Below are 14,898 nucleotides of genomic sequence, written 5' to 3' on the forward strand. Positions count from 1 at the left end.
GTAAGAAAATCAAGACTTTACTGATTACTACTACAGTGTCTATTATTTTCCATTAGATAAGTCTCTTTCTGCTTTTATCTGGGGTAATGCAGAAAAGTTGCAGTGCAAATGAAGTTAAACATGTAGTGTTTTCTTTTTTATTATTACTTTTTATCTTTATTTGCTTCATTTTTCTTTGTATTGAAATAGCAGCCCTTATTGGATTGCTCATGATTTTTGTCAGTGATGATTGGGGTTGGGGTAGATGCAAGTTGCTTGATGAAAAGCCTTTTGTCCAGTGAACAGTTGCAGAGATGGCAGAGGGGGGACAAGTGTAATGAGTAAAGCTCCCATATGTCTCTTCCCACTCTAGAAGATGTGTGTATGTCATTTAACTTTCAGGACCAGAGGTGATGGACATCATCATGATAACATTTTTAAAAGGAAAATATTGTGGAATATAACAAAGACTACATATAAATGGGAACAGTCCATTACATTTTTCCTTCAAGTCTGCTGACATATTGTGCTCTAGAGAAAAGGAACAATAGACACAAACACACACACTTTTTTTACTTTTACAGGTACAATCATTTTCTAGGAATGATTCATCTTTAACAACTACAGCCAATTCTGTATTTGTCGTATCAATCTGAATAATGCAGATGAAGTCAATATTTAGTTTTCATTTTGATTCCTTATGTTTTGGCTGCTTTTTTCTTGCTGTTGTCTTCAGGACTGTCACTTAAGAACTAACTATAGTTAGCTTTTATTCTGGTATGGAATTAACAGAGCACATCTGAAAAGTCTTGGAATGGCTAATCCAGTGGAAATTTTTTTTATATACTTAAGATATTGATTCTAGCAATGGCAGTGATGCTTTTAGCAAAGAAGTTCGGAAAGCATAATTTTCAGCTGTTATGAATCAACTCTGTTTTTAAAAAGTCACTTAGTTGTCTTACTGGAGTGATCAAAGGGATCCTTGAACCACTTTACATTCCTGCACTGACATTTAAAATCTGCTTTCTAAGCACATCCTGAGCAATCATTAAATTTTCTTCTGTTCTCTTAATTTCCTTCTTTCTTCCTCCTTTCCCTTTTTCACTTCACTTAAAAATATTTATCACCTCACTCTAGTGTATTTATACATGGTTTCTGCAAAAATAGCTTCCTTGGAGACAGTTTTCCCAGTGTATCATCCCTGCTTCTGAGTGTTACAAGTTCATGCAGGAGCTCAGCCTTTGGATTGAGGAATTAGATACGTGAAACTGATCTGCCTCTTCCAAAACAATGAAGGCAATAAAAGGAAGTTATCTCAAGGAACTCTGTTACTAGCTTTTTGCATTCATATACTTACTGAGATGTTCAAATTAATGTCAGCTGTTTGTAACAGGCACAAAAGTTGTTCCTAAAAGGCAATTTAGATCTTTAAAATTCAGTTCCTGATGAAAGTGTTGTATGCTGCTTCTTTCTTCAAAATACACAGAAATAAAATACTACATTAATATCTTTTTTCTTTTCTTTTCTTCCAGAATCCTCTATTGTTACTTTTATCACCTATCCTATTAATCCCTCAGGCAAGATTTTATTAATGTTTCTCTTATTTAGATTTAGTTAGATTTAGATTTTTTTTTTAGATTTTTAGTTGTTTAGATTTTTATTTTATCGTTTTTAATGCCACTGACTTTTCTTCTTCAGAGATGACTTCAGATGATACTGCAGAAAGCACAGGTGAGAATTAGCGTGAGGGCAGTCACATCTGAAGGGAAATGTGTTGCATTCATGAAAGTTTGCTTTTTAATATTTTTTTTAATTGAGATTTGTTTAGTCCAAATTCTTTTCTTAAGCTGTCTTAAAATGCAATTGTCTTCAATCTGTATTTTAAGTCTCCACAAGTGATAGGATTTCAAAATGCATTGTATTAACTGAAAGCTGTTAATTTTTTTTTTACTCAGAATGTTGCATTGTATACAGAAGCCCAAAATGGCATATTTATTTTAAGCAGGTATAGAAGTTTTTTGGTACATCTGTAGATGGAATATTTTTTATACTTTGTGATAGAATTTTACAAAACTCAAATCTCTACAGGATTCCTTAAAAACACTTAAATTATGTATGTTCTTGCAATGAGTTGCCAAATAGCATTAGTAGGTTTCCGTCAGGAGAATTCGCAGCACCTCGTTTCCTAATCTGTCCCTTTATGACAAGTAGATTCATCCTTTATCAGCACAGGTGCCTGCATGTCTGTATCTGAGCAAGACAGCCTGCTATTTATCATAGTTGATGGAGAGAAACACGTTTTTAGAACATGAACACTGAAGTACCCACATAGAAAAGGCCAAATGGAAATCATGTCTTAAAAGCACCACTTTCTCAACTGAAAATAATATGGAGGCTAGAGTAACTGGCTCAGATAGGGACATAAACATCTGATTGGGTGGATCTCACTCAGTGCTGTTTTTTCATGTCCCATGCAGAAAATAACTGAATTCCCTTATAAATAGTCATGTATTTACACTTCTGAGAAGACAGACTAAGTGGAATCTGGGAATTGCTTTTATTACTCATATTTCATGATCTTTTTAAATAAAAATGTGAAAACTTAATTTTATTTTTCTTTTAAACAGAAACTCCTGACATCACTGACTATTACTCCACTGTAACACCAGGTAGGATTCATACATCACCACTGACACTCTTCTATGCTTCTTAGAATTACTTGTGCTTGCCTAGACACCCACACATAGAAAAGTTTGGTTATTGTATCAGAACAGCGATGTGAAGAGTCACAAAGATATAAGAATTTTTCAGGACCTATGTGTTCTATTAAAAAAAAACATCATCATGCTTTTAAGTAGATTGGAGCAATCTGAACCCAGATATGATGTTCTCAGGGCAGATCCAGTCTGTAGGGGTGTGCTGAGTTAAGCTGGAATGTATTTACACTGAGACAGAGTAAGTGTAGAACAGTTGACTTGGAGCCGTACCAACTAGTATAATTTGACTGTATGAAGATGGCCTGCAAGAGGTTTGCAGCTATGTTATCTGATGATCTTTGGAGGCTGGAAGCAGTAGCAATTTTTGATAGCTTTTCTAGCTCTAGGTACCTTAAATTTTGGTGCCTTGTAGAGCTCCTAAGCAAGACGAGGTGGCACACGAATAAGTGGTTGTAAACAAAATCAAGTTGACCTTGCTGCTTGTTTTTTGTGGTGCTTGTTTTTCGTGTTGGATTTTTATAAATGTTACTGTCCTTCATGTAATTAATTTTGTCAAATTCAGTTATTTGTGAATATTTTATTTCTTTGTGCATTTTTTTAATAAAAGCGTTGATACAATTTTCATTACTGCTTCACTGACAGCTCCCAGCACAAAATAGAAGGCAAATTTATACTGCTAATAATTTTTTTTCTAATGTTTTGAATATTGCATGCTGCTCACAATCCATACCTTCTGATGGCTGATTGTTGATGGTGATAAAAGTGATGAATATTAAGTTAAAATAAGCAAGTATTTGGGCCCCAGGAACGGTAAAAGTGAAAAGGGAAAGAAAATTTTTTTCATCTCATTTGCAACTAGATAATGATAACAGCAGAGAAAACAGCATTTGTTTTCTGTTTATGGAGCCAGTCTATATTCTTAATCTAAAATACTGTACTTACATCTGGAAAGTTGCAATGAGAGTTCAGAACTTGACTATCTTGGCTGTATTCATTAGAAAATTATTAAAAAGCAGATGTGCATTCCTACTAGAATACAGTCTTACCTTTATATTGTAACTTAAGTATGTTGCATATAGTCATACATACAACAGTGTATAGTCACCAAACTGACTTAAAAACAAACGACCAAAAAATAACAACAACAAAAAACAATCAGAGACCTCTTGTACATAGATCTGTGGAAACAGTTACAAAAAATTACTCAAATTAGTTAATGAAAACCAGCATGTCTCACTTTGAGTACTGGGTCTTAGACAATGTCATGGTGAGTGCCCAAGAGAAGTGTAGCCAAGGTAGTGTGTGTAATGTAAAGAACTTTACATTTAAAACAAGAAGCAAGGAAATGATTGCAAATGTGTTTGTCAGTATTGGGTTTAAGTGCAGCTCTTTTACTCATTAGATTTTTTTTCCCTCCAAAATATAGCTGGAGAAACCATTTTATGCAATGTATCATCTGTCTGTAATTATTCAGGTCAGTGATTTTCCTTTTTTCTTATAAAAATCATGCCAAACTGTTTTCTGTGTAATGAGGCAATCTTTAATTGCCATATAAAAGCTAACTCTGCAATAAATTGTCTTGCTAACTTAGAGAGATGGTGTACAAGTTTAAAAAAAAATAAATTAAAATGTGTCCTTTAATTTAAAAGTACTATTCAATATGTAGATTTTTGATCCTTATCAAAGTATATGCAACTGATGATAAGAATTTCAGAACTGAGAAAACAATAAAATAGTGCTAATAGTGTCTGTCTTATTGAATGTAATTCTGTATCAGGAACAGATGTTGAAGTCCTGTTTAGAGTTATTACTGTAAAAACTCAAGAAACTCAAAAAATACAGAGAACAGTGAAGTTATGAGACTGGTATAAGTCTAGTTTATAAGTCTCATGGAAACAGTGAGAGAAGAGATAGAAGAACTATTGCAAAAACACTGAATGTTCCGAAAAGCTATTTTAAGTGTTCTTATTTCCCTTGCATTCTAACACAAGACTGTGTTGTTGTTTTTTTTAATTCTTGAGTTATTTTACATTTACACAGTTCACAAGGTTACACCATGTTAAGTTTTTATTTTCTTATACCTTTTTTCGTTTTGGTTTTAGTGTTCTATGTGGGCAAGGTAGAACTTCATCCGAGAGAAGAAAGTAACACATCACTAAATATAGAAGTAGTAAGTGTTCTCTCTTGTAAAACTCTTTTAAAAGGAAGGTTGAAATCAGTTTCTCTGTCTCTGCCTAAAATGCATAAAATGCTTAATACTGTAATGTAATTCCTATTATGGTATTTATGGTTTAGTTTACATACAGTAATACTCTCTCTTAAAATTTAGACACACAACACTTGTTTATAAGTGTAAGAAAGTAAACTTACTATAACAAGGGCCTTCATTCTCTATTTTACCACTGAAAAGAGGGAGGTAGCCCTGGGAAGTATGGAAAGAGGTCTGAACTGCCTAGCTACAAGTCTAAATTCTTTGGAGATGAATTTAGGCACTTGGGAAAGCTAGCATCATTAGATGTTGACAGTTTGAGCATAAATTAGGTTAGATTGCACCCTGAAACTAATCCATGTTAAGACACTCTGAAATAGTGTGGCAGATAAAGAATATTGGATTCTTGTGTATGGGGAAACAAAAGGGCCATGAGCTTGTTAACGGTTCCTTGTACCTTTCTCTTATACATCTGTATCTACACTCAGTCTGATTTTATGTGTCAATCTTTGCAAGCCTGACAGTTGTCAGCAGTCACCACAGAGAGCCACTGCAACTCAGTTGAGCACTGTGTTTGGGCAGGAGTAGGCTCCAGTATCTCAAAAGCAAGAGCCACATCTGTGTTGTATTCTGTTTCCGTAGTGCTAAAGTCTCCTGAAACCATCCTGCTATATTGAACATTATGCCTACAGCTCTTAGAAAAAGTAGATTCCCATCTGTGGAAGCTATTTTACTTTTTAGCAGAATATTTCTATGGTAATGTGAATACCATAAATGTTAGATGACGTTTTCATCAAGATGTTCACTGCTTTAAATGTAGAAATAACAAGTAATGGTGGAGAAGAGAGTGTAAGAATTCAGGTCTATAAAGGCCTTTTAGATCAACCTTAGTACTCTCTCCAGCCTAGAGGCAAGAGCAGATATATTTAAATCTCATTTAACATGTTTTCACCTCAGTTCTTGGCTATAACTCCCAGGATTCTACTGGGAGACTTTTTGTTACTTACAGCATTTATGTAGCTTGCCCAATTGCTGCACTATCACTATAGTTGAAAGTTTGTTCAGTTTCTGGTCTAAGATTGCTATCACAGATTAAGCCAACTTCCTGTTTTTCCAGTGTGATGTGTGGTGAAGTCACTATCTTCTTTCCTTTATCTTTCACAAGTTAAATCCTTAAATTAGGTATATTCTAGATGAAGCAATTCCTTAAGTTATGACAACACAGGCATGATAAATATAAATTGAAGTGTATTTATAAGAAAGGGTGCTGATTTTCTTTGGGCTTTCCACATATGTTTCTGTTTAAATGAGTGAGGTGAATGTAAGTTTCTTCTAATGCTAAAGTTCACTTGTTTTATTTAGCATTGTTATCTTTCTTTCTAACAGATTAATAACAAAACTGTTGACAATCAAGTTTCAGGCTTTATTCCAATTCCAGCCTCAACCCTACAAGAACTGAGGTAAACTTGAAATCTTTGCTATATTTCAAAAACATTAAGACCTTTCATGTAATTAGTAGACTCTTCACTTTGCATTATTTGATAATGATATACTTGATAATTTAGAAATGTCAGGAAATGTGAACTATTTTTCTTTAACACAAAGTTTCTATTGATTAGAATAGTCTTCATTTTGCTTTATGTACCACTGGAGTTTGTTTAAAGAAATGTTACATTTGCTGATTACGTTTCAGGTCCTTCAGGTTCAATGGGATTTAACAAGGCCTGAATGCCTTGTTGTTTATAAGCTGATGATCTCAGTAATGATAATAATGATGATGATATTAAGACAATAATAATAGTAATGATACCTGAGAATATGTAAACGTGGATTGAGTGTGTCAATTTGACTGTTGCTATTCATGAGTAAATGGTTGTCATAATTTCAGAGCTTTAGTCTATCTCTTTAGGATATTTACGAAGATAACATTTAGGGCTTTAGGTTTTCTGATTCATGGAGTTACATCAATATTTATTTCACTATAACTTTTTCTTTCACAGTCTTTCTAAGATGTGCACTTTCCTCTTTCCAGAGGCATCTAAGTCTTTGTCTAGGTTGTGTCCCATAGCTGTGATTCTGCTTACCTTTTTGCATGCTTAATATTCATACTGCTTTCCAGAGAATGTCTTTACTGCTATTCCAGAAACTCCCTTTGTAAATCAAGACCTTGTTGTATTTTTTGTTGTGTTTTTTGTCTTTTTTTTTTTTCTTTTTTAGTAAAGCCATACTGATTTGCTTTCAGTGGCTTTCAGTGTGAGTTCAAATTTTGTTCTAAATGCTAGCTTGCCAAAAGGCAACATTAAGATATATCTTTTGCTCTTTTAAATAGGTTGTAAGGATGTGGATTGATGTTAAAATCTGTGGTGCCAGTTTTAAATGTAGTTTGCAAAGTGTCTAATAAAAGGCAATTCTTTACATGTTCACTCCTTTAAAAGTGTTTGTACAGTATTAGAACTGTTGTAGTTTTTAAAAAAGTTTTTTTTTTCTTGTTAATTGCTTGTTCATTTCATAATACTGCTGTAATTGTCTTTTAAAACATAATTAGAAATCCTCCATAATTGTAACTTTTTATGTTACAGAATATCAGAGCTCAACAAAACCTTGCAAGAAATGAGTGAGGTAAGGTTACTAATTGTTTTTACTGTTTGGAATACTTTTTTCAATTTATTTATGATAGTGTCATAAGTCCTGTTTTCTCCTGACAAAACAATTTTATTCTATTTTTCCTTGTTGTTATAGTCGTCCGTTTTGGAATGCAGTTCAGAAAACCAGAGGTTTGTTGTTTTGTTTTTTTTTAATTTCATATATTTAGTAGCTACTACATATTTAAGAGCCTTTGATGTATCGAGTGTGAATGGCTGTGTAACAAGAGAAAAATAATCTATGAAGTCAAGTCTGAGAAACAGGCTGGAGAAATATAAGCAGGCTAATGAGGAAAGAAATTCTGATCCCATTAGTCTTACTAATGATTTATTTGATTTGTTTACCAAAATGCTTTGCTTTTCATTTATCTTCTGTAAGTCTCTGAAACACAGACTTACCTGCTATGTTTCTCCTTCATCTTCAAATTAGCTAAGTCACACAGCTTCTTAGTCGCTAAGTTGTTCTGAGGAAATTACTTCAAACATGCTGAGTATCATGGAATCATTAAGATTGGAAAAGATCTCCATAATCATCATATATAATAGTTGAACTGTCCACTCTAACACCAATTCCCATCCTGATCTTCCCCTGACACGACTTGAGGCCATTACCTCTTGTCCAATAGCTGTTGCCTGGGAGAAAAGGCTGACACCCTGCTTTGTCTCAGCCTTCTTTCAGGTAGTAGTTCTTCTCCCAAGCTGCTCTTCGGCTTGGGAAGCCAGTCATGCTCAGGACAGGACAAGCCTGAGAAGATATTTCAGAGTCTGGAAGCCATGGAATATCAGAATGGCAAGGCTGCTCTACACAAATGATCCTAAAAACCTTAAAATCTCTGTCAACTTAATTACTTAATTGCAACTCACAGCTGAACTGATGATGCTTTAAACAGATTGACTTGAAAACAGTATATTCTGAAACAAAATCTGGAACTTCCAATATACTTGAATTTGAGGATTTATCTTTCTGGTTTTGGACCATACAAAAATTGAAATCCCCTAATAATAATGGACAGAAAGTCAAATCGCACTTTTGTGTCATACACTGACAGTAGCTTGGTATTCCATGTTCTTGTTAGCTGGAAAGAAATTTTGCTTCATCTTTGTGTTCCCTTTTTGTTCACCAGTATGTTTCAGCTGCTGAGGAAGAATTCTGATTGTATGTTTGCTAGTTTAGATAGGGATTCATGAAACTGAACATTAAATGTAAAAAATGTAGTTTTCTGTTTGAGTCATTTAAGCTCACTTTTTTTTAAATCTTGAGAGAGAACACCAGCTTTCCACAGGCAAGGATACACTAACAACCATCTGGAGTTTCTCTACAGTAAGAAAGGAGATTGTTATTATCTTTACAAAATTACTAACTCTTCAGTGGCTAACATTGACTAGAAAGGATCACATTAAGAATCGACAGAGAGGAATAAGGAAATTAGCTGCTACAAATGGATGTGTTGCTCTTTTTGCTCTTTGTTTTAACCTGACATTGTGTTCTACGTGCTTTGGAAACATCCCCAGATTTGAAAAAGCCTAGGAAAAAAATGCTTTTTCTGATTTGTTATTTGTCAATAGATTCATGTATTGCAATGACATAATTATTTCTCAAAACTAAGGCTTTTTCTTCTCATTATAGTACACACTGCAATTTCATAATAAAGCTGGATAAGAAAGAGAATATAAGCAGCTTAGAAGAGAAAGAAGAAATAGACAAAATTCGTGAGTTATGCTTTAAACAATCTCACAGATTAACTGTCATGCTTTTACAGTTGACTGCCAAGTACCTAAAAAAAAAAAAAAACCCTCTTAATTTTAAATAAAAATAATTTTTTAAATAACATAAATGCATAAAAAATGCAGACTTTCTGATTTTTGGGGGCAGGGAGTGGGAGATATGTATATGAAAGTGTTGGTTTGTTTTTTTTTACATATAAAGTTTCTGACTATGTTAAAGCATTTTGGATTTTGAAAGTATTATCTGTAACATTGCTTGAATACACAAATGCATTTCACAAAGTTTATAATGTAGCTCAGTTTTCTTAGTTGTATTTTGATAGTATGGAGTGACTCATGCTTTTTTCTCTCTGTTTCAAAGCATATAGCTTTGCATTCTGGTTTCTCTAAAAAGAGAGGCCTGAACTTCTGAGAAACTGAGCAAAAAACTCAAAACTAATTATTCAAAATGCACTATTGTTAAAAAAAAAGAAAAAACAACCTGTAAAAAACCCTTGTTTGAATAACCTGTTTAATGGTATAGCAGTTTTTATGCTTCATGGCAAACTATGTTAATGCTTCTTTGTCATTTCAGAACAGTGCTGTTGTTCATCACTGAGGTATTGTTCCTTGACTGCTGAAGAATTAAAAATGTAGTAAGTATAAATACAAACAGATTGGCATGCTTATTCCCTTATCTTTGTAATAGATAAGTAGAGTGAACTTTCATGTTGCAATATAATAGCTAGGAAAGGATTCCACAAGCACAAGCTGACAGACGTCTTCCTGTATAGCTCTGTTCTCTTTCCTTCCTGTCCCTCCTTTTTCTCTCTTTCTTTTTCTTTTTTTCCTTTCCTGTGGCCAGTAGCTTTTGAGTTCAGAATTATGTCACCTCCAAAGAAGACAAAATGAAAGCGTATCATGTGGACTTAATAGTTAACAACTATAGCAAAATAGAATGCATGAAGCCTCAAAATGTTAGAGAAGTACTATTTGTCACTAGGGCATGAGACATGTGACTTGGTGAATTTCAAAATATGCACTATTACTAATATGTCCACATAATTCATATATATTCTTCTATTATAGCTAATTTTCTTTAAAATATAAATAATGTTAAATTTAACATGTATTTATGTGCTTTTTTTTTTAACAGTATTATAGAATTGCCGCCTCATCCCATATGGGTTCCATCTTCTCATTCTCCTCCTCCTCATAAAAAGACTGCTATCTCTTCCCTCAAGTCTAGTGCTTTTCTTTCCCCCACTGTGGTTTCTGCAAAACGAACACCCACAATTAGACCACTGATCCCCTCAGTCACAGAAAATTCATTTTCTGAAACCTTCTCCACATCTTCCACTGCAAATCCTCTCTCTGAAACTTTTTCCACTGCAACTTCTTCCACTACTGATACCACTACATATTCCTCTACTGAGTCTTTTGCTCAGCAAATCATGGCTACTTTCCCTCCATAACTTTTAATAAATCTGTCACTACAATTCTCTCTTCCACACCTGCAACAAAATCTATTTCTAATGTAGCTCTCTCAATTAAATCTGATGCTACGTACATTAGCAAGCCTATCACAATAATTTCTCCTGCTGTAAATTTCACTAAACCTTCTGCAGTTTCCCCTTCTGAGCTTCCTCCCAAACTTCCAATAGCAATTCCACCTTTTGAAACTACCACCAGCTCTGTTGCACAAATTCCTCTTGCTACAGGTTCAACCCAACCTATTTCTGATAACAGAAACATTACTACAGCACCTATTCTTCCCCTTACTCCTTTCTCAATAACCCCTACTGTTAGTTCTGTCAAACATTCTGTCTCAGCATCTCATCCTCCTTCTACTGCTGATGGCCATGGTAGCCTGCCTAATGGAAGCACAGGTAAACATGACAAATAAAAAATATCTTTTAATTTGAATTCCATATACTGAATTTGCTTTCAGTTTTTTAAACCAGATTTTGGTTGTGTCTAAGCTATCATCTTCTAATTACCATGACAGCCTGACACAACTTTCAAAATCTCTATACTCATTTTAGAATATGTTCTGAATGCCTCTGGCTATGATGAGTGGTACCTCACGCTGCAGTATTTTGTTAACTGTAGTAGTTAGGTTTTCGGGTTTTCTTCTGATTTCCTTCTTTTTGCAGGCACCCAGTTGCTAAAAATTCTAAATAATAGATTATTTAGCATCACTTACGGTTCTTTCATAATGAATATAAAGTATAGTCAATGCTGACTATTTGAAACCTCGCTCTATATTTTCTGAAGACTCTTAAGTATTGCTATCTGCAAAGTAGCTGTTAGGGAGAAAAAAGGCTCCGTTTCATGTAACATGCTTGTATTTGTGGTAAGCTTTTTCATTCAAGAGAACTGTTGTAATTTTTCTGGTTACTTCATTTCTTAAGCATAATACTTACAAAAATGAACAACTTTTCTGTTGTCACAGGAAAGATACTGTCAGCTACCACATACACAACTTCCATATATACCACCATTAATGTTACAACAGCTGAGCAAATCGTATCCAAAATAGAAAAAGATATAGCAGCTGGAAAAGTAGAGTCAAAAGATGTAGAACGGATGGTGAGTGAGGTTAGCAGTGTTCTGACAGCTTCTCAACAACTACCACCCCAAATTTCTAACAGGTAGGTCCATCTGGAAATAGATTAAAGGTGTGTTGTATTGACTGTCTTGATAAGTTACCATCAGCACGTTTCATTTTTTAATAATCTTAATCAAAAAAGAATGTTTCTTGTTCTTTAACTTGCACAGAAGAGGACTATTATCATAGTGTTACTTGCTGTACTGTAATATAATGCTATGAAAAAACAGTTTTGTGTTCAAACCACGGTAAGTGACAAGAGTAAGCTGCATTTTACATTGTGTTTGGATTGCTGCTCCATAATCACAACTTTGTGCTTGGTAATACTAAGCATCTCTTTTTCTTAACAGAATTATAAAAGTAGTGGATTATATTGGCTTAAAACTGAACTTTTCAACAATGTCTGCTGATTTTTCCTCCCCATCCTTGGCTCTGGCAGTTGTCAAAACCGATAGCATCCGTTCCAACCAAATGTCTTTTGCTGTCCAGGATTCATCTGATCTCCAGGTAGAACACTGATAATTCTAAACTTTATGAAATTTCGTAAGTTCATCTTTATAACACAAACACTTTAATATTTATCTTCTTTATTTTTATAACATGACTTTTATTTTGCATTTATGTCACAAGTTCAGAATCTTTTATTCAGGTTATTTTCAGAGAAAAAAAAGACTTTGCTTTTTGAAATCTTTCAGAACTTTTTCTTTAATTTTCTGTTATGGGCTAAATAAGCAACTGAGTGAGCAGAAACTAGCATTTGGCTAATAAGCTGTTAGAGGGCACAGTGAGAATACCAAAGTGCTTGGATTTTGTCACAAGAACCCAGAATCATGAGTCATTTAATCACCTACCCTGACTTTGCTTGTCAAGGAGTGTTGTCACATATGTTAGAAGATTAATTGCAGGAAATTGTCAGTGCCAGGAAAGAACTTACTACATTGCTTGAGTAATGACATTCATACTGTTGTCACTCATGAGTAGTCGGTCTTGCCAAGAAAGAAAGTGCTTAGAAAGTTTGGATACGTTTTCTCTCACTCAAAACCTTCTGTTCAGGTTAAGGAAGTTCTGATTTGGACAGTACAACCTTTAGAGGCTTGAGTGAGGAAAGATGGAAAGTTGTGGACAAATATTGGCACAGTGTCCTCTCAGAGAAGGAAATAGCTTAAGTTAGCATAAGCCATCAGTAGTACTGGAACTGTTCTTTGGTACTGAAGTTGTACTACTTTCAGGCCTGCAGATGCTTTTTATTCCTTTGAGCAGAAGAGAAGTGAGAGAACAGCAGTGTGTTCCTGGCAGTGATTTGAGAGATGCTTATTTCAGAATTCTAAACTGGATATAAGGCATAATTTAATTTTTCTTTAGTGATAGAAATGAGGCATAATTCTTGCAATTCTTGCATTTATTTTTCAGATCTCTCTTGGCCCTAATGCACTTCATGACTTAAATAGTCTTGGATCAATTACGCTTCCTTCATCATTGCTCACCAACTTACCTTCTGAAGAGCTGGACTTGGCTTCTAGAATTATTTTCAATTTCTTTAAAAAGACTACTGTATTCCAGGTACCTTTTTGATCCTCTGTTCATAAGAGTTTAAATTCAATGCTAGAGCAGAAATAAAATCTGAACTGACTTGTTTTTTGGCCATAAAATATATTTTTTAATTTCCTTATTTAAAAAGAATTTTTTTTTGTCCAATACTCGCTTCGCATAATATCTGAACTTGTGTAAACTGTACTCTACTGTTGCTTTCTTTGATTTTAAAATCTGATTCTTTTTTGTTGTTCTAGGATCTGTCCTTGAAGAATGCATCTTTAATCAGCAGTGTTATATCATCAAGTGTTGCTAACCTCACAATTAGCAACCTGAAGGCAAATGTGACTGTTACTTTACAGAACATCAGACCTAATCAGGTATGATTTGTTTTGTCTGACAGAATTTACTTTTGTTGCCTCATTGGAGTTGTTGTAGAAGAAATACTGTACTAGGCATACAGATCAATTGGTTCTGCTTTACTGGCATGGACATTTCATTTCCAGCTAGACTTTCAAAATTTCTCGTTTTTTCTTATTTATTGTTTACATTAATTTTTATTCTCAAATGATTTGTTGTAATTTTGTTCTGCCAATCAGCTCTGAAGTTTTGATCCTTTCTACCTGCCCTTCTGTTTTATTTTACAAAACTGCAAGAGGTCCAGGAGGTTCCTGGAATGCACTGATGATAACTTTCTGGTCCAGATATTGGATAGACCAACTAGAAGTGAAGCGTCGCTGGACCTGCTGCTCACCAATGTAGAGGAGATCATTAAGGGCATTAAGGTTGGAGGCAGCCTGAGCTGCAGTGACCACACTCTGGTTGAGTTTGTTATCTCAAGGGATGTGGGCCTGGCAAAGAGTGGCGACAGGACCCTGAACTTTGGAAGGGCAAACTTTAAGCTGTTCAATGGACTGTTGGCCGAGATCCCCTAGAATGCTATCTTTAAAAACAAAGACGTTGAGGAGAGCTGGCTACTCTTTAAGGATGCCCTCCTGAGAGGACAAGAGCTCTCTGTCCCTCTGAATAAGAAAGTGGGCAGAGGAAGTAGGAAACCGGCGTGGCTCAGCAAGGACTTGCTGAGCGTGCTGAGGGTGAAGAAAGGTGTATACAAGGTCTCGAAACAAGGGCATGTCACTTGGGAAGAATACAAGGATGCTGTCCGGACTTGCAGATGTGGGATCAAGAAAGCCAAGGCACAGGCAGAACTGAACTTGGCGAGGGATGTGAAAAACAATAGGAAGACTTTCTATGGGTACATTGGCGAGAAGAGACAGGCCAAAGTGAGTATCTCTGCTTTGGTAGATGTAAAAGGAAAACTGGCTTCAACAGATGAAGAGAAGGCTGAGGTACTGAATGAGTTCTTTGCCTCAGTCTTCGCTGGCGGCCAGGATTCCAGTACATCTCACGTCCCTGAGCCCTGCATCCCTAAACCTTTAGGTGAGGACTGGCCGGTAAATTCCCCCCCACTGTGAGGACAGAGCAGGTCCGAGACTGCCTCATGAG

The 14,898-nt window shown here is 35.0% G+C and overlaps 1 protein-coding gene across 1 annotated transcript in view; it reads left to right on the forward strand.

Moving 5' to 3' along the window:
• The window catches only part of ADGRG2 (adhesion G protein-coupled receptor G2), a 44,098-nt gene that overhangs the window by 16,245 nt on the left and 12,955 nt on the right, over positions 1 to 14,898 (forward strand). Inside the window, 16 exon segments of the mRNA XM_031557238.1 lie at positions 1,512 to 1,556; positions 1,678 to 1,710; positions 2,607 to 2,648; positions 4,123 to 4,170; positions 4,799 to 4,866; positions 6,292 to 6,365; positions 7,485 to 7,524; positions 7,645 to 7,679; positions 9,175 to 9,257; positions 9,847 to 9,907; positions 10,408 to 10,718; positions 10,721 to 11,140; positions 11,707 to 11,905; positions 12,213 to 12,369; positions 13,273 to 13,422; positions 13,650 to 13,772. Of these exon segments, the coding sequence (XP_031413098.1) occupies positions 1,512 to 1,556; positions 1,678 to 1,710; positions 2,607 to 2,648; positions 4,123 to 4,170; positions 4,799 to 4,866; positions 6,292 to 6,365; positions 7,485 to 7,524; positions 7,645 to 7,679; positions 9,175 to 9,257; positions 9,847 to 9,907; positions 10,408 to 10,718; positions 10,721 to 11,140; positions 11,707 to 11,905; positions 12,213 to 12,369; positions 13,273 to 13,422; positions 13,650 to 13,772 (1,889 nt within the window).

This window comes from Meleagris gallopavo, chromosome 1 (assembly GCF_000146605.3).
Source record: "Meleagris gallopavo isolate NT-WF06-2002-E0010 breed Aviagen turkey brand Nicholas breeding stock chromosome 1, Turkey_5.1, whole genome shotgun sequence".
NCBI lineage: Eukaryota > Metazoa > Chordata > Aves > Galliformes > Phasianidae > Meleagris > Meleagris gallopavo.